Source organism: Onychostruthus taczanowskii, unplaced genomic scaffold (genome assembly GCF_017590055.1).
Source record: "Onychostruthus taczanowskii isolate IOZ18803 unplaced genomic scaffold, ASM1759005v1 scaffold90, whole genome shotgun sequence".
Taxonomy (NCBI): Eukaryota; Metazoa; Chordata; class Aves; order Passeriformes; family Passeridae; genus Onychostruthus; species Onychostruthus taczanowskii.
The window spans coordinates 699,083-726,616 of record NW_024506994.1 but is presented as its reverse complement, the minus strand read 5'-3'; the positions used below and the strand labels follow the sequence as shown (position 1 = coordinate 726,616).

At 38.1% G+C, this 27,534-nt stretch overlaps 1 protein-coding gene across 3 annotated transcripts in view; it reads right to left on the bottom strand.

Annotated features, from left to right (window-relative positions):
- SUPT3H (SPT3 homolog, SAGA and STAGA complex component) overlaps window positions 1–27,534 on the bottom strand; it is a 255,374-nt gene that overhangs the window by 119,677 nt on the left and 108,163 nt on the right. For all 3 annotated transcript variants that reach the window (XM_041426201.1, XM_041426199.1, XM_041426200.1), the window contains exon 3: window positions 8,858–8,942. In XM_041426201.1, coding sequence (XP_041282135.1) covers window positions 8,858–8,942 — 85 coding nt within the window. The remainder of the gene's footprint in view (window positions 1–8,857; window positions 8,943–27,534) is intronic.

Sequence of the window (27,534 nt, the reverse complement as noted above, 5' to 3'; positions counted from 1 at the left end):
TGAAGTTTAATATGCATTTTCTGTGCCTGTATAGCTTTCATGGAATATATGAGTAAAAAAAAAATCATTGATACTTTTCAATATAGTCATAGAAAATTCCTAATATATTATTTTACACAATGGAAAGTTTTTCTGCTAACATACGGCAAAATCACAGGTAAAGCACAGGGTTAATTTTACTCTCAGTTGTCATCTTTGCCAGGAATGGGTTACAGCCCATACTTGCTTTGCTCCGTTTATTTGCAAGTCTGAGATAAAAGACTGTTTGTGCAAGTTTTTGTGTGTAAGTTATTTTCTGTCTACTCAAGGACTGTGCAGCCATCAACACTCCTATCAGGTAGAACTCGTGGCTTGAAGATAAAAGAACACAGAAATAAAAAGCATCGACATCTCCCACAATTAAATAAATACTGATCTAAGGGTTTCTGCTTTTATCGCTGTTTTTCTTGGCCAGTGACACTTACAGACACAAAAGGGCTGCATTTGCCAAAACTAAAGCACTTAAATTTTAAGAAAATAGATTTTGCAGCGCTTCAAGAAGTAAAATAGCTTCTGCCAAGTTTTGCAGTACTTGTTCACTATTTGTATTTCCAAAATAAAATTGTTTTGAATGATGGTAACACCTTTGCCTTCAGCTACTGTTTCCTTTTGCAGAAGAACAGAACTGGAAGATGTTGAAAAAGGTGGAGAACTTTGGTATCAACAGCTGTCTATTAACAACTAAGTGCAGTATTAGAAACTCAGGACCTCTGAACACTAGGTGTCAGTGTAAGAAATGGAAAAATATCAAAAACCTGTTGTTTCCAATCAGGTGGATTAGCTAAGAAACCAGGAGCAGCTGTGACCACATTTCCTTGTAACGCCGTAACACTGTTAACAAGCCAATCTTCCTAAAAAATGTTATTCTGAAACTATCAGGTTTGCTTGAAATCAGATAAGGTGATCTAAAAATTACAGTGAATTTGCTCTGTTAACCACTCTGAGATGACCTTTAAGGTTTATGAGTTACACTTCAAGACCATGCAGAGTTTTACACTACTCTTTCCACCACAGATATCCATAAATCAGTTGTGTCTTTAGCAACTAAAAGTTTACAAGCTGCTTTCTTTTTTTTTTTTTTTTCCCCTCAGAATCAATGAAAAACTACATATCTATAACAGAAATACAGCTAGTGCCTGAAGCCACAGAGGTGAGATGTCTCCCACTTCACTTAAGAAGTCCAGATTTTAAATGCATGGCCAGAATTTTAAACAACTATGTTAGGACATGAAGAGTCACATGCTTGAAGTGCCCATTTATCTCTCATGACACAAAAGATGATCTGGTGTCATTACATCAGCTTTAGAAAAACATGTTTGTCATATTTGTTTACTTTTATGTTCTACCATTGATAAATTTCTGATTCTTTTCATTTAATATACTAATTTCTGTCAGAATCAGAATACTAGGCAAGATGGGTTTTTGTGTGCAGGATGGACTTTACACACATTTTCATATAATATTCTATTTATACCATACAAAGAAGTTAAAGAAAGAATGAAACTCTGAACATCAACTTTCCATTTGGCTTCTGGAGCTTGTAATTTAATTATGGTTCCTCAAAATCATAATCAGAATATTGACTTACCAGAGTTTACTATATTGAGAAATACAAATCTAATGATTACTCTTAAATGTATTAAATTCTTGATTTGTTAGTAAGTAACATCAATAGAAGTAGGCAAAGACCCTGAACACTGTACTTGTACACTGACTGTGCCTGCTCATCTCAGCTCATCCAAGGCCTCAATAGCTGTTAATCTCTTCTCCTAAAATTCTACATAAAAATTAAATAAAGGATGTATCTGTGTTTTGGAAACATGGGCTGGGTTCAGCTTATCAACTGTTTCATAAGAACCCTAGAAGCCAAGAGTACATATATATTTAAGAATGCCACAGATTCCAAAGCCCCCACGAGTGAAATTTCATATCTACTTCATTCCTCTAGCCCAACAGCCTAAACAGGAATTTGATGTGTGAAGGGTGGTAAAAACAACCATGTAAATATAGAGACATACATTCCTATACATTTACAGTACACATAAATCCATGACATTGTTAATAAAGGCCCAGTCTGATACAGAAACCCAGGAAATACTGGGATTACTGCTGCCTGCACTACCTTCAGTCTTTATATTTTATGTGTTATGACACAATCTTTAAGCACTGATGACTTTTTGTTTTCCATTTAATCTAGTCTATGCTTCAGATCTTATTCCTCATTATTGAACATGCTGGTACAACTTTGAAGGTATAAATACTCATTTCCTTCTGTTTGTTAATTTAGGGTTTTAATAACAATATCTTAGTCTCTTTCCACTTGTAAGGTCAGTGAAGTTCATCACCACTGGATGATGAGCAGCATCTCTACATGATCAAGCAAAAAGCAGCAACCCTGTGTTAGAGCATATGATGACCCTGCACAGAGATCCATGGAAAAAAAAAATCTGACCAAGTCACTAAGTTCTCAGTCTCAAGAGAAAGCAGAGAGAGAGCCCAGAATCCCTAACTCCTAAATCATCTCCTAAAGTAAATTCTCTGCTTGAGAATAGATCTGAATATGGTGAGCAAGGGGCAGACAATGTTTAAAGTAGAAAACTCAGGACATGTCTTTTCATATAAATTACCATATAAATCTAAATACTGATCACATTTAAATGCTGCAATGGCACAGGGAACAACTACTTGCTAGATATAAAGCCCCATCTCTCCTTTTCCATCCTTCATGGGAAAATCCAGACAAACTCACAGTGCTGGTACCCAGGGAAATTCTTATACTACAGACTTATTTTCCAGTTTGATTTCTTCCAGGGCAGGTGTGCCACGTGTTTGCTGCAAATATATGCATGTTGTTTATTCGACTGTACAGTAGGAATACAATGAATAGGGAAAGGATTTCTCCCAGATGGTTTTTGTGAACTCCCTTTATCCTATCCATGTAAACACACAGCATGTTCCGGCTCGCCGGGCTGTACATCCACCCTGTGACTTAGTACAAAGTCTGAATGTTTAGTTAGCCAGAAGATTGTTTCCATCCTGTGATTCATTAGGTCCCTATGGTACCCTCGACTTCCTTTATTTTGTACAATCACAAATTATATTAGTTTGTCTTATTTTGATAACCCCTTTAATTAATGTCCTGTACAGGAAACTTTATAACTGTTTTAAAACAGACTCATAAAACAAGAACTTTTCCTGTTGCTGGGGTGGCACAAGTGACAGTTGCACATAACTTCGGGATATCAGTGGGCAATTCCTGCCCATGGAGGAGCTGCTTTCAATTCTTTCCTTCTTAAAAGGAACATCAGAAATTATGTATATAAGTATATAAAGGTTACAAGTCGAACAGTTCCAAAACTGTAGTAAGCAAACCTGAAGCTGTGTGAAGTTACACACGTTAAAGTGACCGATCCAGTTTGTGAACGAATAACAACTGTCATTTAATTTAAAAAACCCAAGAACCTCTACAAGCAAAAAACCTGTAAAGGACCAAGACAGCTTTATCCTTGCTTCTGTTTAAATTGTCATTTTTCCTACTTGCCTCTCCCACTGTCATAGTCTTTTTCTCTGCAAGGGGAAAGCGAAGGGGAGTTTTCCCTTATTCTTTTGTTTTAAACTGCAATAAAAGAATAACAGCTGCAGGAATAAGGCTGGGAAGAGAAGAAAGTACATCATGATCCAGAAAATATACAGCCCTTTGAAAACATAAAATTCACACTTCTTACGATAAGTAACTGTATTTTGTATCAGTAAACTTAAGCTTGTCTCTGTATTTTCAGCATTCCTTTTCCTAGGAAAAAGTGGCAAATGACGACCCAATCTTTACTAAACTCACTATAAAAAGCAATTTATTCCACAGGATGAATTTACCACATATCTACTCAGGACTCAGGCACACTGCTGAATCTCTGCACCACACTCTAAGTTTTCTGCCTATGAATTACTTTTGCATTTTAATATAATCTGCATATGCCAGTATAGACTATTCACCTGCTGACCTGTGCTTTGTGTTTTGTTTGAGACCAAAGGACTGATTCTGAATTAAATATTGGGTGTGTAAGAGATAATTTATTTCAAAGAGTAAAAACGACAACAAAAAAAATTATCCATGTACATTAAAAGTGTTCATTTATGCATAAATATAACTCAGGACCCAAATCGTGTTCCTACACAGGGAGCAAGAGTGGAATATTACTAGCTTTAGGTATCAGCACAAGTTGTATGAAATTAAATAACACAGGAAGATAAAAGTAAATGACAAAAGAAATTCAAACAGATATCATGTACAATATGATTTTGGGCAACTGAAGTTCCTTTAATTTAACACTACTGAATTCTAAAAAAAGGCAACCAAGTGGGTCTGACTTCAATCATTTGACATCGATTGGAGAGAAGAGAGTCCATCTTCCAGCAGACACACACTGGCTGACAGGGAGCAAACCACAATTCTATTAACATGAATTCTACCACTCATGACCATCTCCATAAGGACTTATCACACATTACAAAGAATTACAGCAGAAAAAACATTTAAAAGATGCAGTCTGAGGCTGTTGTGATGTGCTGTGGCCCTGCCTCTGAGCAGCCACTCTTTCATGGACAGACAGGTTTACTTACCTGTATTTTTTAGTGTGCATATATGTAATTTACCTATTCCTTTGTGGAACTCTGTCCTACTGCTAAAATATCTTCCATTTTGTAAAAACAAATCTAATCTCTTCCCAAAAGCTATTTGATATCTCTGAAACAAAATGTAAAGGACTGAACTTTAATCTAGTGCTACACTGAATAACCAAACTCTGTGAAAACAGGTGCCTGCACTACTTCTGCCATACCCAGTGTGCCTAGAGAATAAACTGCTGGTACTTCATTCTGATAACAAACACCCAGCTCATACACTGTCAACATAAGGAAAGTAGTTCCTTACCAGCTCTTCTGATTCAATTAGTGCATCACGATCTTATTGCCCATTTGCCTTTGAACGTGACATCTGAAGCATGAACAAGGAGCTATGGCCCTATCAAGAGAAGATACTAATAACATTTAGCTTTTAATATTAGTCTAATAATACTACATTTTCTTATGAACCAGCTCAGAATGATAACAATTTTGGAGAGAGCTGGTCAAGGTGAAGAGGGGACTTTTTCTCTTTCATAAATATTATAGAAAACAATTTCCATATTTTTTATATCTGCATATGTGCAAGATTTAGGCTATTTTGATGGCAAACCACTAAACGGTAGTTTAATGATGAGCAAAAAGTCCTATTCCATTCCTCTTAATTACAGGTTTGTTTGTTTTTGGTTTTTTTCTTACACAAAGTGTTGAATAATATACATTTGTCCTACAGGAGGATCTTCAAGTTTCCTTTCTAAGGGTCTGAATAGATATGAATGAGTTATTATAGAAGATGATGCTTCTAAACCTTCTTAGTGCACATGGAGATTGTATCAGATACGATGGAAGAATGAAATAAAAGAGGCCTTATTCCACTTCACATGGTCAGTAATTGAAAGGTTTGTCCCCTTCTGATTAACAACTTTTTTCAGTCCTTGTTGAACTGTTTTTGTAGGAACAACTTTGCTTGTATTACTTGTGCCTAACCATAAAGAAAATACAGCTTTGATTGGAACCTCTAGTCTTAGCACACATAAAGAAAATACAGTTTTAGGGCAACATGAAAGGATCTATAAATTCCTTAAACATTTACCTATAAATGAACACTTAGAACTGTTACCAAATACTATCAGTCAACAGTGAAATTGATTTCAAATTAAAACTTAAATTCATTGTGTTTATCAAATACATTGTGCTTGACCAAAAAATGTACAGAACTTTCTAGTGTAGGGGCTTTATGATTTTCTGTTGCTTAATATACAAAAAACAAAAGGTTTAATCATTACAATATAATCACAAAAAATTCAAACTCATGACACAAATATGATAGAATTTATCTCTCACCTTTCACGCCTATCTCCTAGATATTCAAATCCAAGCCAGCTGTCAAAGAATTCATTTCTTAGTCAGCTGAGAATACAAATTCCTTGATAGATACAAACCCATTCAACTCAGAAAGTAATTTTAGGATGAAATGAATCTTCCTCTGGAGATGCTCATTTCCTCCTATACATTGCTATATACTTTTAGTAGAATTTCTCTTTATGCAAAGCAGTGTGCATATTATTCAAAATACACCCAAAAATGGATCACAAGATGTGATGAAGACTCTTAAAAATCTGCTTTCCAGGAATTTGCCTTGTTAGTGCACTCATCTGCTACAGCAACTGGACTTCATGAAGTGCACAGTGGTTTGAAGCAGTGATTGTATAAATCTGCCCAAACCAGACTTTGATTTAATAGAGTTCAGATCAACTCTGAAAATAGGAAGCTGGAACTATAAAGCTGCAAGATATCAAAAGTCAACCAATCAAAGGTAATAGTGCTGGAAACTTATTTTTTAATGCAGAGGCTCAAACCTGGACTTAATCAACAAGAACAAGCTCTTCTTACAAATGCTTACTATGAAAGATGTGTGCAACGTGCCAGCTTTATTGCAGGTATAAAAGTAATTTCTACAGTTTTGCTTTATACCTGTATTATGTATGGAAAAATGGACATGAATTAAACAAGAAATCATTAAATTACATAGTGAGAACTGCGTAGTCCATTAACATCAGTAATATGACAAAATCCAGGTGGTAAGCAATAAATTTACTTCTGCAGTCAGCTTCATTTATAAAAATAGCATTTTTCTAGTACTGGGTAAATACCAGCAAAAACACCTACAAGTAAAGTGAAAATTTCATGTAACTGCACAGAAGCTCAATAAGGATGTGCAATTGAGGATGACAAATGTGCAAAATTCCCTATCAGAAGCCCGGGGCATGTAAAACGCTACTGATTTAAGAGTTCCGGCATGTGAATGTCAGAGGTCGAAGCAATGAGCTATTAAAGATACTTTCACTTCCTCAGAAATAAAGTGCTGTCTTGGGCTGGGAGGGGAAAGGTTAGAAAAGCTGTTTATCTGCCGGTCCATTCCCATTCTTCCTTCTGTCAGGAAATCCTACAAGCTCCTGCACCCCACGCAGGGTTAACCCTGGGTCACATCCAGCCCCCGAGTAAGTTCCCGGCTTTGATTAAAGTGCAAAGACCACATGGCCACAGGTTGCACTTTCTCAGCTGCAGGGGTTAGTAAAGCCCAGCTCAGCTCAGCTCGGTGGGACAGAACAGCTCAGACCCCAGCACGTTACTGCTCAGAGAAGAGCGAAGCCGCAGCCATCGGTTTGCATAAATTACAGGGGTCATTAACAAAGAGAAAATGTTACTTCGTCAGAGCTAAAGCTGGAATAAGAACTACAAATATATGCCCAGGACAGAGTGTTTAACCAGCAGGAAACCTACAGAGGAGGGGAGAGACATTGTCCCCTCTGAGGAGCCACGGGGCATGTTCAGGACAGCCCAAGAGGAGTGTAATAAGGAAAGAATCCACAAAGATGCCAGGAGGCTGTGGAGACAGGGATACACTGTTGGGCTGCAGAGGTATGAGCAGAAAGAAACTGCCTGGAGCTGGAAGGGATGCCAAGGCATTTGCTGAGATGCAGGAAACTACTGAATGGCTGCTGGATGAGGTGCAAAGCTGAAGGAAAACACCTGTTGCAGGCATACAGTGGGCAAGGGGAAGTCTGATTTTAGTATATTTCTATTAAAAAACATAAATGTCTTATATGCAAGAATATGTAGAAATATATATAAAATGTATTTTTATACACACATAAATATTTCTAATATGTGCTGTATCCCGTTCTTAATTTCATTATTTTGCAGAAGTTTTTAGCTCTAGTTAATGTAGTACCAGAACCTACCTTGAAATTTAAAAAGCCTTGTCATTTCTAAAAGAGCTCATTACAAAGAAAAGGTGTAGGAACTTGCAGCTCAAAGCTCTAGGTGATCCAAGGACTCACCAGATGTAAATAAATATTAGTTATCATATGTATTACTATAATCTATATATGTTAGCTCCATATAATGTCCACTCCCACATGTGCTGATAATTTCATTCAAATCACAGAATCATTAAGGTTGGAAAAGACCTCTGAGATTATCAAGTCCAACCATTAACCCAGCACTGCCAAGACCACTAAACCCTGTCCCTCAGTGCCACATCTACATGTCTTTTAATGGCTATAATAAGAAAACCACATTTTTTTATGAAGCCACAGGTGGCATGTCAGATTATACACAGGTATAGTCATTTGTCAGATGGAAAATTCATGCCATAGTGTAAAATGCCATGACTTATTTCTTAAGAGGAGTTGTTGAACTTTAATAAAATATAGAAGGTTCAAATTTAGAATTGTTTCTGACAGATGTGATTCAAAACAACCTCATTTATATAACACATTGATTGGCTTTCAATATATTAAAATATTCCATATTTGGCAGGTGTTTTTGACAGAAGTCAGAACATCTCATGGAAGGAATATTAAGACATAAATCCTAAGCAAATAATGCATTAACACAAATAATAGAACATAAAAAAAAAAAAAAAAGACAGCAAGGCAGTCATTAGAAGAATAGTCAGTTCTTCTAACAACTTAAAAGTTTTTTTTACAAAAAACCCATCAGCTTTCTTCCCATGGTTAGGTGGGGTTGCATATCTCGTTCTACAGATAACTGAGACCAGAGCATCACCCTTGGATTCTGTATTTCATTTGCTCCTAAAGCCTGGACAATCTATTATTAGTCATTAGATCATGAAAATATCATGTGGATTGAAGGAGTTTTAGAGTGCAGGCTATTGTGCCAGTTATGTTCTTACCAAATTTATCAGCTGAGTGTGGACAATGTCTTCCACCAGAATTGCAGTCTCATGGAGTGGCCTGCGAGCATCTCCCAGGGAAAACCTGAAACAAAGAGGTTTATTGCAAGGTTATGGAAATTATTTAAAGAGAAAAGAAATACTGGTCTCCTGAAAGATAAAGAAGAAAATATGAATAATAACAATAAGGTTAATACACCTGTATGTATGGAAAAGGATCACTCAGCCTGGTGAAACAATTATAAACCAAAGTCACATGATCAGTGGAACAAAAGTGCTTCAAGGATGTACACTAAAGCACGTGTGGAGACAAACTGAAAGATTGAGGAAACAGAGGAAAACCCAGTTTGCAGGAACATTTGTGTACACCCCTCACCAGTAATCAACACTGGTAAACTTGTAGCAATGGATGAGAAGACTGAAGTACTCCACTTTTTCTGCCTCAGTCTTCACTGACTACCTCTCTTCACACACTTCTCTGGATGATCTTTACTGTCCTTTCCAACCCAACACATTCTATAATTCTATGAGAAAAGAGCAGGCAAAGTTAGTACAGCATGTGCAGTACTAACTCTGCATTTGCAGCCCCCTTTGTCTACAAAATTACCAAATAAGTATTTGAAAAGGTAAAATGCCAACAGCTTTTTTATCCCACATCTAAATGCTGGTGCTGAGATGTGGAAGAAACAAATCAAGGGTAAACATTTTTATACATAACAGTGTATGTGAGGCTCCTAAAGGCTACTCTGCAATATGAAATGGCAGGAGGTCATAAAGAGATTATAGTGTTCACACAATATCACAAACAAAAGGCAAGGTGAGGCGAGCAAGGAGAATAAAATGAGAAATTGTGACAATGGACTTTGGAAGGCAATTTTTCCTCTTCCTGCTGTTCTTATACTTCTTCTGCTATTTCTTGTTCTCTAGGAAACACCAGTCTTACAACATTCTAGAGAACAACAACTCCTATTCTGTTTAGTATTTCCTCAGAACATTTCTGAGAATAAAACATTTTCTCTCCTCCTAAAGTTGAGTTTTTAAAATACAAAAGCTTGCATAGTAAAATATATTCATTGTAAATTAAATAGCACAGGCCAACAATAACACTACAGATTCTTATAAAAAGAGTGACATTTTATTTCCAAGCAAGACTCAAATGTTTATAGGTACTGAATATATCAATTATTTCCTCACAAAAGTATTAGTCTACTTTGCAATACAGTAAAACATTATTTTATCTATGAACAAGTAAAGAGCTCTATAATAGGGTTCTTTTCCTTTATCTAATAATGAAATTATTTCCAGTGTTCTGCAAACAGCATTCCAAATTCTAATAAATAAATATATAAATGTCAGCCTGATACAAGTAAGACCACAACAAGAGCTACTCAGGGAAAATCTGAGCATAATCCACTGTACAACACTGGTCATAGCATGAGGAAATTACACTCTGTATTTGTCCCTTATCATAGTCTCTTGTTGGGACTGTCAGCATCTTAGAGACACAGTTGTGTTTTATAGCATGTTGTACATTTCTAAAATGAGCACAACTCAAATAATTTTTTCTCCATTATGCAGAGCTGCACATGTACATGGATTAGAATGTCAGGCACTTCCTAGGACTATAAGGACAGCACAGCAACCCACCCAGGGACTATTAAATACCTTATAAACTGCAAATATATGGAAATTATATAGGAAATACATACAAATAGAAATATAAATATTTATTATCATAGTACATTGGAAGATAAAACAGTATTTAAGCCATCACAGATTCAAAAAAAGTGCTCATACAGGATAAAGCTCAAGCTTTTATTTTTTCTTTATTTTAACAGTAAGGTTTGTAACTAAATGAAAATGACAATTAATAGTTGTTTTTAATCACACAGGGTATATAAAACCAAACAGAAGAGTTATCACAAACATAATATACTGTTAATTCTTAACTGCTGGTCTTCTATTTTTTAAAGGTAATTGTTATTTCTTTTTAAGGCTTCAAATACAGAATAAATCTGCTATGCAAGACAGTAGAAAAAACCTGGTGTCCCACGTAATTGGCTTAGACATACATTTCTCACATTTACAATGTACAAATTAAAGGGCTTGGGGTTCCTTTTCTGAAGACAACAAAGTGCAAGAAGCAAAATCTATTTCTGAGGCAGGATGCTGCCTCTACATTGAGCTGCCTTCCTCATCTGCATTCAGAAATCTCTCTTACAAGTAATTCACAGTTCCCCAAACGACAGGAGGGGCAGAGGAGTTGCTATCGTGATGCAGCACATTGATCCAAAAGGAGACAAACATAGAATCTTTTTTGGTCTATTTTGATGGACCACTCAAGATAAGGGGCAATGGCTTCAAACTGAAAGATAGATTTAGAAAGGTACCAAGAGGAAATTCTTCCCTGTGAGGGTGGTGAGGCCCTGGCACAGGCTGCCCAGAGAAGCTGTGGCTGCCCCATCCCTGGAAGTATCCGAGGCCAGGCTGGACGGGGCTTGGAGCAACCTGGGATAGTGGAAGGTGTCCCTGCCCATGGCAGGGGCTTGGAACAAGATGATCTTTAAAGTCCTTTCCAACCCAAACCATCCTGGGACTCTGTGATAGACAGAGTTGATGCTGACACATGAAGAAAGGTTAATGTCAACTGCACTTCTTGATTTAATAGAAAATCAAGTTCCAGATGCACCTACTTTCTTCCTCCGTCACTTCCATCCTTTCTACCTTCCAAAGCTATTTCTATCTCAGTTTGCCTTCACCGTTTTCCCACGTAACTTCTGCCAGCTTCTTTCCCACACACAGAAAACTAGATACTGGCATGGTGGTTTCAGCAAAAAGTAAAAACCACCACACCCACCCACAGCCGCTTCCTTTTCCTTTGCAATGGATCCAGGATTTTCAGACACTAAAATAAAAGTAAAGCTTCTTTATTCGTTAATTGTATTTGTATAGCATTTTATATGTTTCTTGATTCTAACATGCTTTTAGCATAACATTCTTTAAGATACCAAACACAGCCTTTTTTACGTCTTTCTGCTACCAGAGGTAATATTTAGAAATGTACGAGTAGCTTATTACTTTAACTCTTTCATTTTCTTCCTTCACTTTTGCATTGTACCTCTCCACAGCAGAATAAACACTAAACTACGAGTCAGATGGCTCAGATTTTCCCAAGTGACCGAATACAAAGTAGTTTAAGAACTAAAAGAAAACACTTTTAAAAAAAGGCCCCCAAATTTGGTGCCCTTGCTTCTGGGAAGTGAAGCTGAACTTGATGCTTTAATATAAGTTATGAATTTCATTTCACATGTGCTTTGCTTTTATGGTTCATGAGAGTCTTTTAAAGAACCTTCTATTCACTAGACATATTAATAAGTCTTCCTATGAAACACATAAAAATTCTGTTGAAAATAAAAAAAAATAACTGTTTCTCTACAGGTAAATACCGAATAGGAAATATATCAAAATACAACATTAGCAGGGCATCAAAGCAGTAAAGTATTATGGAAGACAGTCCTGGTAATAGAAGCATCAACCCATTAGACACGTCCTACAATAACAAAGCCTTCTTAGAAGATCCTATTTCAAAGGTTTGTCTGTTTTAAGGAAACATTTTAACAAGGGGGGGATCAACTTACCCAGATTTTCACAGGAGGATTAAAATAGTAGCATGGAGAAAGAAAAGACTGCTGCAGCGCTTTTATTGTTTACTTTTAGCTTCTATTTCTAATTTATTTAAGTTCCTGTAATGATGTTTCCAGGCTCTTCAAAAGGGTAAATGTCCAAGCCACTAAGTGCCTACATGAAGTATCATGGTACTATGTGTAAACACACACTCATACTTGGCACATGCTAAGGTCCCACTGCTGCTCATGGTGCAGGGACTGACATTTATAAGAATTTCAAAATGGGCAGCTACAGAAAGAGATAAAGCACTTTTTGCTATATTTTCAGGGGTTTAAGTGCCTCAGAAAGGTATTGGGGCAGGCAAGGCACAGGCTTGGTTCAAATCCCCTGATGCAGAGCTCTCCAGGTGGCCAGACCACCAGGAGAGTAGACTGTGGAGACAGAGAGCTGCTGCAACCTCCCGTCCTCCACAGCCTTGAAAAGCTGTCCTGGCCAGAAAGGAACTATAACCAGGGTGGCTGGGAGTGCACTGAGCTAGAATAAACAGTTTCCCTCATTGGGGTTTCTACTGAGTTCACACCATAACAAGGCTACCCCAACGCATTCAGAATTTACCACCTCAAATAAATGCGATGACTCCAGCCTAGGGAAAGTGTAAAAGTAGCCGGGTAGTCTGGTGGGAAATATGTGCTGGTTTTTTTTTGTTTGGTTTATTTTTTTTTTCCTCTTCTAGAAATCCCTAAAAACTCTCCTTTTCTGTTTCTACATAAAGAATGAGCATGTGCCCAGGTGGGCAAGAAGGCCAATGGCACTTGGCTTCTGTCAGCAGCAGTGTGGCCAGCAGGACCAGAGCAGTGATTGTCCCTGTGGTGGACACAGGTGAAGCCACACCTCGAGGGCTGTGTCCAGTTCTGAGACCCTCATAACAAGACAGACATTGAGGGGCTAGACCATGTCCAGAGAAAGACAAAGGAGTTGGGGAAGGGTCTGGAGCACAGGTCTGATGAGGAGCAGCTGAGGGAGCTGGAGGGGTTCAGCCTGGGAAAAAGGAGGCTCAGGGGGGATCTTCTTGCCCTCTACAACTCCCTGACAGGAGGGTGCAGACAGGTGAGAGTCAGTCTGTTCCCCAGGTAACAAGGGACAGCATGTGAGGAAATGGCCTCGACTTGTGTCAGGGGAGGTTCAGATGGGCTATTAGAATAATTTTCTTCACAGAAATGTTGGTCAGGCACTGGAACACACTGCTCATGGCAGTGATGGAGTCACCAAAACTGGAGAGATATAAAAGATTTGTAGGAGTGGGTTCTGAGGGACATGGTTTAGCAACTGACCTGGCAGAGCTGAGTTAATTTTTGGACTCTTTGATGCTAGAGGGTCTTCTCCAAGCTGAATAAATCCATGATTCCATGATCCAAATTGCCATAAGGCAAGCAAATACTTCTGTCCTCAACACAGAGGTATTAACTTGCTCCTGCCTACAACCAGACTGGGACAGTGGATCACAAGGATCCACGTGCCTGCCATGCCACAGTGACCTGAGAGGGTGCACACTGTGTATGTGGCAGTGTAGCCCATGACCTGGATGAGAGGTTTGGGATCCACATAACACTCTGGACATAAATCTGGGCTGCATATTGGAGAGAACACAGCGTTTGTGAGCTGGCTACTGGAGGGACCAGGAGGTCCACAGCAGCTGCTGGGGAGACTGTGGGGTTTGCTTGTGAGACCCACTTGCTCTGTGTGTCTCTGCAGGTGAGGACTGAGCCCTCCAGCACAATGACTGAGCTTGAGACTACTGGATTTAGCAATGACCAAGATGTGAGTGCTCATCTTGTAGAGAACCAGCTGATTCACTGTTACCACACCTAAAACCAGGCAAGGATCCCACAAAATCACATAGGACAAAACAGCTACCAGATACATTTGGACTGGGTAATATGTGGGCTCACGTCTCCTCAGCACTGTAAGAACACACAGCAAATTTCTCTTCTGTCAGCTGTTTGGCAGGAATACACATGGAATATGCAGTGTATTAATTCTCACAGATGTTTCCATATTATAAGGAAGCATGCTCTGAAATATAGGAAATACTGGAAACCTGACAGCCAGTTCATGACAAAGAAAATCAGTTTTACAGTACTGGGCACAAAAACGTCCAGGAAACTTCCAGCAATTTGAACACCTGAAGGATAAGAACTGCAAATGACTGCAAAATGGGAAAAAGAAGCTTTGGAAAATCAGTAATGCAGTATCTTGAAGTAATTCACTTTCCTACCAGAGGATGCCAACTGCGAAGACAAAGTTAAAAATGTGGAGATCAGGTCCCTTAGATGACAGAAAATTAGGAGACTGCTCTGATGAGCATGAGAATGAGCCTGTCATTGGAACAGACAACCAAGAGAAAATAGCATAAGGATAATACCTCTTTCAAAGTCTCAAAAGCTAAAGATAACTCCTGTCTCTGTTTTGTTTTGGTTTTTTTTGCCATGGCTGCTGCTGAACAAATTAGGCAGAAGTAAAGACCGAAAGGAAAGAGATGACTGGTGCCAAACCAGAAAATTGATCAGACACGCACAGGAGGACACACTGTATGGAGAGCGGAAGAGGAAAGAACAAAGTCCAGGAGGACGAAACTTCCCTGAGTAAAAGGATAATTTCAATAGGGGAAAAAGAGATAAATAACAAAGTCTCAAAATAATTTCCATTTTACGTTAAGATACGTTATATCAGAGAGAAAGAGGTGAGGTTGCTGTTTTGTAGACTTCCTCCTAATATTGTCTGTAAACTTAGTGAGACATTAATTTAAAAAATAAAGAATCTTGCTTGCTACATTGCCTAAGCTAAAGAAAAAAGGGAACAATCTAAAGCACTGAGTTATGCTAACTAACCAGCAATGTCTACAGCACTACCTGAAAAAGCACTGGAGTTTATATTGCTATTTATATGCTTGTTTGCTTATCAGGTAACTTCCACCAAAGCCCTTTTAGAAAGAAAAGGCAGTAATTCCAACGGAGTTCATAGCTGATATATTTATCTGCTTGGATTAACGAAATCAAATATGCAGAGGTTTCACATAACATGCTGAGCAAGATTCTTTACCAGGATTTAGTGCTAGTATGATATGTAGACTCAAACATCTCACTACCCTGATGATGTGAACAGCAGTTCCCCACTTTCCTACTTCTACAAAGACTAGAGATGCTACAGGAAGTTACAAAAACTAATTATCACCTATTTATGCAGCAAGTGAAGACATCTTACTGACTTATTTAAATGCTATAATATTAATTCAAATAATTTGATCACTAAATTATTGAATCTTTACTACAAGAAATTCTGCTAAAGGAAAACACTTCTCCTCAAAAGTGTATGGCAATGAGAAAGGCGAGTACTGGAAGAACCTGAAATGTCAGATACAAAATGGGGCTTTTTCACTCTAAAATTAAGCTGTGGTGATGTCTGCAAATATTGGAAAAGCATAAACAACAAAAAGAGAAACATTACATAATACCATTTAATTATTCAAAAGTACATAGTGACAAGTAAAGGGATAAAATTTAGAACAGGAACATTTAGAACAAATTAGAAGGAAAACATCTGAAAACAAGAATTAAAACCCTTTGTAACCATCAAAGAAGGAAGAGAATCTTCACTGCGGGAGACACAAAAAACTAAGCTTAGCCAAGAACTGGGGAGGGGTCTTGTGATGCTAAACAAGTACACAAAGGAAATCTTGATTATGTAAATAAAAATAATTTAAAAAGAGATATAACCCCATTCTATTATGGTACATCACTTGCAACTCTGTGTTTGGAGTCTGAAATAAACGTCATTGATATCTATAGTAATTAAAATTCTGAAACCAATAAAAGACTACATGATGAATAATTATTTTGAGCTTATTGAAAACTTTATAATGCTTTCTTAATGGTTCCCTGCAGAGAGTTCTTGATTACCAGGGTGGAAAGCACCATCCAAATGAATCATTGTTCCCCTGAGTTAAGTCCTAAACAAGGCAAGACCTTTGTTAGAGCAACTTTGTTTACCTGAAAATGGAAGTAGTTTGTTGACACCCTGAGTTTTTAAATGGTGGGGTCTGCCAGGCAGCAGGATTAACAATGCCTAACATCCTGCCAAATGAAAAGTCCAATTCTTCTCACAAAAAGACAAACCCTGCCCTCAGTGACGCCACCATAAATCAAGAATAACACAAAATCCTCAGGGATATTTTTCAGAGATGCTGAAGTCTCCCAGCTCCACGGGAGGTCATTCTATTTTGACTCAACAAAGTGTTTTAAGCATGAACCTCCTGAATCATATTCTTAGGCTGATTTTGAATGCTTAAATAACTTGCAGAAACAAAATAATATCCTACATTTTCCCTTTAGATAGGGCAACTTTTGTTAATGTTCCCTTACATGCACTATAAAGTAGGCAAGAAGAAATGTATATCCAGTTTTTTCCTTAATAAACTCATCTTCATGACTGCAAAATCACACTCTTGCAGGCCAGAAGAGGGGAAAAAAGGGGACATAAAGAAGACACCACTTCATCACTTATACTCCATGAATCACAGACCAGCTGAGGTTGGACATGTGGAGACACCCAGTTCAATTCCCCCACTCAAATTATTTTCTCAGAGCTGCATCTACTCGAGTTTTGACCTTCTCCAGTGATGGATACTCCACAACCTCTCTGCACAAGGTTCCCACATCCTTGGCCACATTAAAGAATTGTTTTCTTTATTTTTAACTGGAATCTCCTGTATTTCATTATGTGCTCAGTGGCTCCTGTCCAGTCACTGGCCACCACTGAAGGAAGCCTGGCTTTGTCTGCTTTGCTCCCTCCCATCAGGAATTTATAGATATTGATAAGATTACACAGATCCTTCTCTTCTCCAGGATGAACTGACCCAGGTCTTTCAAGCCTCTCTTGTATGAGATGCTCCAGCCCCTTAAGCATCTGAGTGGCCCCTCGCTGGACCTGTTCCAGTATTTCCATGTCTCTCTTGTACTAAGAAGTCCAGCAGTGGCCCCAGAGATCCAGATGGGTCTGCCCAGCGCAGAAGGGAAGGATCACATCCCTCACTTGCCTCAAGCAGCCCAGGGTGCTGTCCAAGAGCACACTGCTGCCACCTGACCACCTTCACTGCAGCCTCTGGCCTGTTCAGGTGCCTGAGGCTATTCCTCTCTTGGGGCATTACTTAGGATTCCCCTTTATGGCACTTCAGGAGGCTCCTGTTGGCACATTTCTCCAGCCTGGTGAGAATGACAGCACCATGACAGGCTCCATCAGTCACTCCTAGTTTTGTATCCTCATCAGACTGCTGTGGGTGCACTCTTGTCCCATCACCCAGGTCAATAATGAAGACATTACAAAGTACTGAGCCCAGGATCAACCCCTGGGATCATCAGAAGCAACAGCCCTCCAGAGGGACTTCACACTGCCAGTAACAACCCTATGAACACAGCCCTCTGTCCATCCCTCCATCTATTTCATCAGCTTGCACAAGAGGATGTTACAGGAGAGAGGGGCAAAAGCCTTGCTCAGGTAAAGGCAAACAGCACTCCCTGCTCACCCCTCATGCACTGCACTGCTATTTCATCAGAGAAGGCTGTCGGGTTGGTCACAGATGATTTCCCCTTCATTAATCTGACAACACTAAATCACTTTTGAATCCTTAACAGGCTCAGAAATGATATCTAGGATGACCTGCCCAGGGGTCAATGCCAGGATGACTGGTCTGTTGTTTCCCAGATCCTCCTTCTTCTTCATTTTGGGGACAGAAATGGAATTTTCTTCCTTCCACACCTCAGGAATTAACTTCCCCCAGTTGCTGTGACTTCTCTGCACAAGCAATATCATACATAAAATCAAGGCAGAATCCCGTATATTATGCCACTTGAAGAGCAAATATGTAAATTAAAGTCTGATTTCAATCAGAAAGTGCAGAAATATTATCTGTACTTAAACTTTTATGACTACTGTTAAGACATGAAAAATGATTTTGTGTATATAAAAACTCAACTTAGAAGATACATTTGAGTAAAAGGTTTTTAAGTACTTTTTCCTTCCCCGTGGTCAATATGCAAAATGTTGCCAATTTTGATGCAAGATGCTGTAGAGGTCTACTTTCAACAGACTATTTATAGGTAACTATGTTTCAGAGTGAATATGGATAAATTCCATCCAGGCCTAATTTTCTAAGTTTTGCTAAAAGCTCTGCAGAATAATCTTTCTACATATGGTCTTCACTGAACTCACTTGGTTACTCTTTGTAAACTGTAGGATGTACAATACCCACTGGCTGAGGAGCAGTGTGATTTTGTAAAATAAGTAAATGCTTGAATTTGGACAATCACATCATATAGGTATTTTTAGAAGTCCTGTTATTAATAAAAACAATAGATTTCACCCTCTGGGTTTTTTTCTCTTATATTTTAAATAAATACTTATATTATAAATAAATACTTTCTAACTGCTGAAAACTTGCAGACTTGTCCCAGTGCAAAACTGTGGCAAGACCCCTTTTCAGTACCATTGTGTACTCATCAATATACATAAAACTCTAACAGTTAAATGTCTTAAATTAATTTTACAAATCCTTATGACTGGCCAAGGAAAAGATATAATTTATTACAGTTGTATAACAAATGTTCCATTTGCTCACTCACAAAGGGTTTCAGATTTTCAGGAAACAAAGGAGACAACTGCCTTTCTCAACCAAGCAGACTGGACTATGATCAGTCACTTCTGCTCTAGGAAAAAGTTCATCTCAACAAAATACCCAAACACAACTGGAATTTAACAAAGCCAAGGGAGATGAATTCTCAGCCTGCTCTCAAGAGGACAGGGCAAAAAAGTGATGAGGAGAGCAGGAAGTCAAAACACAATTTCATTGTATATGTATATAAGTGTTAACCAAATGTGGAAATCTCTTGCTATTTTAAATCTAGATTAAAACCACAAGACAATTTAAACTAATCCACAAAATACAAAACACAAATGAGGATGAATGATTTATGCTAATTTTTAGAGAAATAATATTATTCTTTTTTATATTCTCCAAAACATCAAGGCCATTTTTCATTGTTTTAAAAATTCATGTCATGATTTTAGGAATGAGATGTGTGGGTGTTGAATGACGATAATTATATCCAATTCTCAAACAACACACTTCCTTATCAGATGGTAACATGTTTTATAACATCAGTTTTCATATTTTACTACCCTTCCTGAAGTCAGTGCCTGGAGAAGGGAAGCAACTTGTCCACTGTGGTCATTGTCAGAAAAAGCAGTTTTCCCCCTGGGCCTCCCATTGCCAGGGGGGTAACAAGCGCTCTACTGACAAATCAGGCTTTGCAAATTAAGAGTTATTTTAATAGTAAATTAGCAAATTAAATTTAATTTTAATAGTAAAACAAAATGCTATGAAAAGTCCACCCATGTATGTATGGAGTCTGTATTTTCATTATTCACCTTTGCAGTACTTGTGTGAGAGAACTGTTGCAGTACTCACTGTAAGAGTGAGGAGAAATAGAAAAAGGTGTCAAAAACATAACCTATCTCAAAAATACAGAACTGAGACCAAAAGAGGTTTAAAAATATCGGCATGTCGCATGAACACTGTAAAACCCAACAATGGTATTAATAGTCAGAATATTCTACACCTACGTTTTAAAAATCTATTATATAAATAACAAAGCCACTTCAAAATACTCAGTACAACTTCTGGATCAACAGTATTCAGAGATCCTAGCTTGGAAATCTGTGCTCTGAATCACAGATAACAAGTTTGGGGCAGAGCCTTCTACAGCTATGAAGCACCACAAGCCCCCAGTTACCAAAAATCAAACCCACTGTGAGCTGTTTTAGGGGTTACTCTGTGTTATGAGTGAACCTCTGACTCAAAAACAGAAACTAATTCCCCAGAAACTATTAGGCACAGGTAAAACACATCCACTAAGAAGAAAAGAGACACAAAAATGAAAATACAGAATAATTCTTTCAAATAGTTGTGTTTTATTTAGGTTTAACTTCAGGAATTTAGGTTCAACTTCAGGAAGTACTGAACAAACCAATACTCTTACTTTTCTGAGAGTAAAATTCTACCATAAGAAAAATCAATTTTACTGCATAGGACAATACTTTAAAAATGTATTTTATTTCAGAAATCGAACTATGCAACCTCCTCCCTAGAGTAAGAAACTGGAAGTTCTCTGATAAAATCTTTTCTGGAAAGTCAGGGCAATTTCATATCAATGGTGTGCTCTTTTTCCTGCTTTCAAATGGATTACTTAGATGTTTTAAAATGTTATAACCCACAATAATCTGTTCCAGGCACCAACGAAAAGGAAGAAAAAAATTACAGAAGTCAAGATGTCGCCTGGAAGCACTTTATGGCAAACATTATAAAGATAACACAGAGCAGAGAAGCTCTGGCTCAATCCATTATAAATACCCCATTCTTCTTAAAATCACAAAAATGTATTTATAGTAAAGAACTCTTACAGGCTTTTTCCTCCAAAGACTTCATTTAAGCACAATTTGGCAGAATTTTTGGAACAAGAAAAGAAGAGATTTATAAAATATTGATGTTTTACAGTCACCCTCGTCTCGATCTACTTGCTACAAAAACAAATGCAAGGACTTTGGAAGATGACCACATCCGTGTCTACTAATTACACTTTACGTTTTATTTTGTACAAAATGAGCTGTCTAGCAGCTAGACTGAGAAGACACTAAATCATCACTTAGACAACTAATGTCTCATTAAAAATCACAAGCTATTGTTCTCATTTTGTTACCAGCACAATATATTTTTAAAATAAATACATATTCTATTAACAAAAAAAAAAACCAAAACCAAAAAAACCACCACCCACAAAAAAAAACTAAACAAAAAAAAACCAAACAAACAAACAAAAAAAATAAAACCAAAGACAAAAAAAAAAAAAAACCAACAAAAAAACCACCAAAATACAAACCCAAATGGGCATACTGACAAAAGATAATCCTGTACACACAACATACAGATCAACCTTTTTTCCCCTATGTCCAAAGGGCAGTGTGGATGTTTGTCCTCTCTGCTTTCACCCCAGGTTCCCCTCATGGCTTCAAGAAAGGGACAAAGACAGACACAATAGGTTGCACTGACTGCCCTATTTTGCACTAAAATTATTAAATAATCACTTTGAGTTCAGGGATGAACAAAAGGAAATAAGAAACAACTTTCCTGAGCTTCGCAAAATAAATTGTTTTCTTGTTTTTAATGAAAAGTGGCTAATTGGAAAGCAGGAAGGGGAAGATGACAATATATGGGCTTTAGAAATATTTTTGGATAAGCAAATTAGAACTGTAGCGAGAGCACTTCACAATCAACACTAAAAAATTTCATGCTCAAATATATGAAAAGCATTTTGTTTACAAAGTAAAGAAGTAAACCTGAAAGTACCAATTATTAACTGTTTAATAATAATACATTTAATTTAATACATTTAATACTTTTAATTTAATCATTTAATAATAATACAATTTAATAATAATACAATAACACTAAAAAGAAGGATGTGAAGTTATAGTCCAAGTTTGACATGAGTCAAGAATAAAAGACAAGAAAGGGGAAGAAGTAGGGCTCAAAAGAATGTCCCAGGGAAGAAATTCACAGTTAATTATTTCATTTTATTGATAGCGGTTTAAAAGGGGTCAATGTAAAGCACAAATTGGCATCCATTTAAATTTGTCTTTTAAAAAACAGTATTTTCTGAGCTTCCTCAACTAGAAAGACAAACATGAGGTGTGCTCATTCAGGTGAAACATGCACAACTTGGTGTTTATTGACAAGCATTTTGATTTAAATAACTGAAAATCTGGAGAGAATTTACTAGAACATTACAGGTGGATTAAATTAATATTAATACACAAATTATTAATTTAATAATTCCAGGCTGCTGAAATAGAGGCAAAATCAGCAATTAAATATAGGCATTTAAAAAGTTGGGGCTTTTTGTTTGGATTTTTTTCTTGTTTTTTAATATGCAGTTCACCCATCATTACGCACAGTAATGAGTTAAAGCAAATCATTACCACAGATATATTTTATCTTTATCTGCAAAACACAATGTAAAATGATAACAGGTAAAATCCTAAATCCCTTATTTATAAAAACAGACAAACCAGGCTTAAAAAAACCCCACACCACAATCCAAAAGTCATTCCAAGTAACACTTTTAATTACTTATTACTTATTTCTATGACTGCAGAAGACAAAATTCTTGAAAAGATTAAATACAGCATCCTAAACAAAACCCAAAGTTGCTCAGTATCAAGCAGCTTTTAAAAAATAAGCAAACTTCCAAAACAAGAATTAATCTCTATGGACAAAAGTGAGGAGTTGAAATCCTCAAGGGAATGACATTCAGCATCCCATTTCCCCCTTCCTCTTCTTCCTTAGGAGCAAAGGAAGCAGGATTTAGAGAAAGAACAAATTCTCCAAGAGAACCTGTGGTCTCACTGAATCAGACATCACAGAGGCAACAGCGAATGCAATCTTTGGTATCAGAACAATCTGTTACAGGAGAGTAATTAATGTCTCCATCCTGCAGTTATTAAGCACCCCTCATTTCTCTCCTTTGACTTTCAGAGAGGAAAGAGCATGAGCTGCATTCTGGGGTATCCCACGTGGTATCCCCTGTGGTATGCCACAAAGGCGGCAGCCACAAAACACTGAGCTATTCCCTGGTATTTTTCCTCTTTAAAACACCCTGACTGTGCTTCTATATCAAGGCACAGTCGTTGCTTCTTAGAGCTGCAGCTTGGCATCACTCAGGAGCCCAGCGATGGTGCTCGTGGTCGGGATCTGTGTGGTCTAGGGAAGCTCTGCTTCCTCGGAAATGTGGCATCAAACAGAGTTTATTTAGAGCCCGAGTCTCTCGGGCACACTATGTAAGTTTATTGTTTATCCCTTGCTGGGGAAGTCTTCTGAGGTCAAGGTAAGAAGGAGGAGGTGATACTTGATATGAATGTTCCAGCACACGTTATGTGGTCCATGGCTGTGGCAGCCCCACGAGCACTCTGCTGGTGGTCCGTGGAGATCTGGCCAGTGGAAGGTGCTCGCTTTCCCTGTTTCCAGCTGCTATATCATATTTGATGTATTTTTAGCCTAACTTAATATTTTCCTAATATTCCTTTTCCATGTAAGCAATTAGTGTGGTTACCAGGGATGGCAGCAGAAGTGGTATTTGGCTGCCAGGGGGAGAAGAGGTGGTCCTTCAGCTGGGCACAGGAGGAGAAGCACGAAGTCCTTCTTAGGAGGTGGGGGAAACCCACCCAAGAGGTCTTAACACCTTCATTTTTCCATTCCCTGAAGTGAACAATTTAATTGTTCTTTTTTCCAGAAAATTCTGCTGACACATTAATTAATATCACTGAGGAGGAAAGAGCAAACCAACAAGTTGCACTTTTTAGCCTTACAAAAGAGACAAACAAGGTATAAATGGGTTTTAAAAACATGTGTCATTTCTGACCTTGAGTTTTGCAACTCATACATTTCTTTAAAATCTTAGCACCTGGAGATAAAGTACAAATTTCTGCAGTTAATTCACTAATCTAAAAAGCAGAAAAATGTCTTCCAGAATAGATTTGGCCATGACCTAGCAGAATTGTGCTATTTTAATATTAATTTTTGAAAAAAATGGAGAAGTTTGTAGTATTTAAATAAATTACCCTTTTAGCCTCCACTGCCTTAATTCATATTTACTTACTTTCATCTTGCCTTTGACTAATTAAAAGAGACTCATCAAATCAGTTGGAGACAATTTAAATAATACTATATTAGATGGTGAACATTTGATGAATAAAGAAAAGTCTCTTTGTATACTTTTAAAATTTTCATTCTTGTTTAAATATCCATGAAACTACACTGACTTCAGTTTGCTCACAAAGGTCCAGCTGAGAGCAGTCAGTCCCTAACCATGCAAGCACAGTTTATACTACCTTTAAGGAAAAAAAATTCAAATATTGAGAAGTTACAAATTAAAGTTATTCATCTTCCAAATTCTGCTAACAATGCTCATGAATGAGCGAGTCTTATCTAGGAAAACAGTCCCTGGAGACAGGGATTTTATGTATTAAAAGGTGTCATTGCCTCCCTTTGAAATACAGCAGAGTTCAGGCTCCTTATGTCTCTCACCTCCTCCAAATAAGATGGGTATCTTTTACAATTCTCAAGAGTTTTTGCCTGATGCCTGGAAAATGCCAAATCCCTTATTGGCTTTAGATGTCTGTAAGATTTCAGTAGAGCAGTCTCTCTGAATCTCTTTCCAAGACTTTGCAACTGAGGGCCTTCCTAAACCTCAGCTTAAGAAGGATTTACGGAGACTAAATTTGCTCATCAATGGTTGACAGAATAGAACACAAAATTGCATGAAACTGAATGGAAAATCACTTCCATGTATGAGGGTTTTCCTCCCTTCTCTTCCCCAGAAGCTTAATCATCATCTAGTGGTTGCTGTTCTTCCATCACTTTGACAGGGAGCAGACCATAATGCTTAAGAATTAAGCAACAAAAATAATACGGTGGGGTGTTTTTTCTTTCTTTTCAAAATAACCCCACTGACTTGTATATGTATATCCTGACTGGCAGGGACTTTTTCTGGCATCTGTCCAGACAGTTAAAGGAAAGTAAGGAGTATAATATGATTTTAGAAGTACACGAAGAATTCTTTCTCTTTTTTCCCCTCTCCTTTCTCATAAAGGCATTATCTACAAAGGTAGTTATGGAATAACACCAGTCTTGAAACGTCAGCCCATTAAGATAGAAGGAAATGCAAACTGCATGGAAAGCTGTTTTCAGGGACATACTGTGCAACCATGAGCCTGCTTTGTATGTTCAGGAAATTCTCATGAGTTTTCTTAATGAAAAAAAAATTACTAAAAAAAGATTTGCTGTAAATATCTCACAAACCATGACAAAGAACCTTATAAAATATAACTATTCATAAACAGTCTAGCCTCTGGAACTAAAAAACACTGACACTTTCTATTAAAAGGTGCTTAGTCACGGTTCACTAAATATTTACAACGAATCATTTATCCTCTAATTTCATTGACTTTACCGTTGTTAGCAAAAGTCAAGAAAACTTCCTGCATGAGTGTGAATGGCTTGTGTATGTAAACCACAGCTCCCAAAATCTTTTTTATGGAAGCAGAAAGATCTCCACAATATACAAGTAGGTCCTCCTCTTCTGTAGAAAACTATCCACTTAAACTTCCATTGGATGCAAGTATTCAAATGAATCGCAACCAGAAGGCACAAGAATAAATGAGCATCACATCTTACAGGATAAAAGGGAAAATAGAAAGATACAGTTCCCCAAGTTCTCCAGCTCCTGATTTCTATCAGCAAGTTTTCCAGCCAAATCCTGGCATTCTTTCTCTTTTTCTCTAAGCCCAGCCAAGGAAATAGAAGCTCAAGAAAGGAGAGGGTGAAGGAAAAGCGCATTATGCAGCATTACAGAGCTTATGTTATCACAAAGCACTGTCAAGATGTGAGCTATTGGTATTGCAGACACTTCACCAAATGACAGCAGGAGGTCTTCTGCTCTTGTTTGGGTGGAGATGGAATGGGAGACTTAGGGTTTGCTTTCCATAAGTCTGATTGAGCTGCTGATCAAGCAAGGCAAGCTCAAAAGGCTTTGCAGGGAAATGGGGTGCTTATAAGAACACAATCTGCCAAAAATTGCAGGCTTTAACACTATAAGGAAGAGACAACCTCCCACACTCTGCACTGATAAAACCATGATTATTTTATGGGCTTGTCAAAGACAGAACACTGTAAAATGCCATGGTTTATCTTTACAGTGGAGGCTTACACTGAAACTGCCTAATAGAGTTATTTGAACACCTACACCTGAATGGAGCCTCCTTATCATGGAGTTATTTCTCTTAACCCTCAAGTCTTTCCATGGTTTGATATCATAAATTTGTATGGTAATAGCAAGGTTGCTGTTCTCCTCTTGCTGACACCATTTAGAAAATCAAAATCTTTTAGGTTGGAAAGATTGAGTCCAACCATTAACCCAACACTGCCAAGCCTACTATGTCCCCAAGTGACACATCTACACATCTTTTAAACCCCCCAGGGGTGGTGAGGGATCTTTTTCCTAAGATCCAATCTAAACCTCCCCCAACACAAGTTGAGGTAATTTCTTCTTGTTCTATCACGTACATGGGAGAAGAGGTCAACTCCTACCTGGCTCCAACCTCCTTTCACAGGTAGTTGTAGAGAGTAAGAAGCTCTTGAAGCCTCCTTTTCTTCTGGCTGAGCCCTTTTCCCAGCTCCCTCAGGTGCTCCCTCATCAGCCCTGTGCTCCAGACCTGTGCCCCAGCTCCGTTCCCTTCCTTGGATACGCTCCAGCCCCTCAATGTCTTTCCTGTCATGGGGAGCCCAGAACTGAACCCAGGATTTGAGGTGTGGCCTCACCATGCCCAGCACAGGGGACAGTCACTGACCTGGTCCTGTTGTCACACCACGGCTGGTACAGCCCAGGTGCCATTGGCCTTCTTGGCCATCTGGGCACACGTTCAGCTGCTGTCATCAGCACCCCCAGGTCCTTTTCCACTGGGCACTTTCCAGCCACACTTCCCCCACTTTGCAGCACTGTAGGGGGTCGCTGTGACCCATGTGCAGGAAATTACATTTGGCTTTGGTGAACTTCACATAATTGGTCTCAGCCTATAGATCAAGCTGGTCCAGATCCCTCTGTAGACTCTTCCTGCCCTCCAGTAGATCAAGAGTCACATACAGCTTGAACTGTCGGCAAACTTGCTGGCTGTGCACTTGATCTCCTTGCCCAGATTATTGATACTATTGAAACTGTTTGCCTGAGACCAAAAAAAAAAAAAACCACTCTACACCATTAATATGAGGCCTTCAAACTCATCCTTCCTCTTTTTATGGTAACATGGATAACACAGAAAGACCAGAAAAAATCAGGAACACTTCCTGCTAACAGCCTAACCTCCAGCTGGTAAAGGCAGAAGTTTCACAT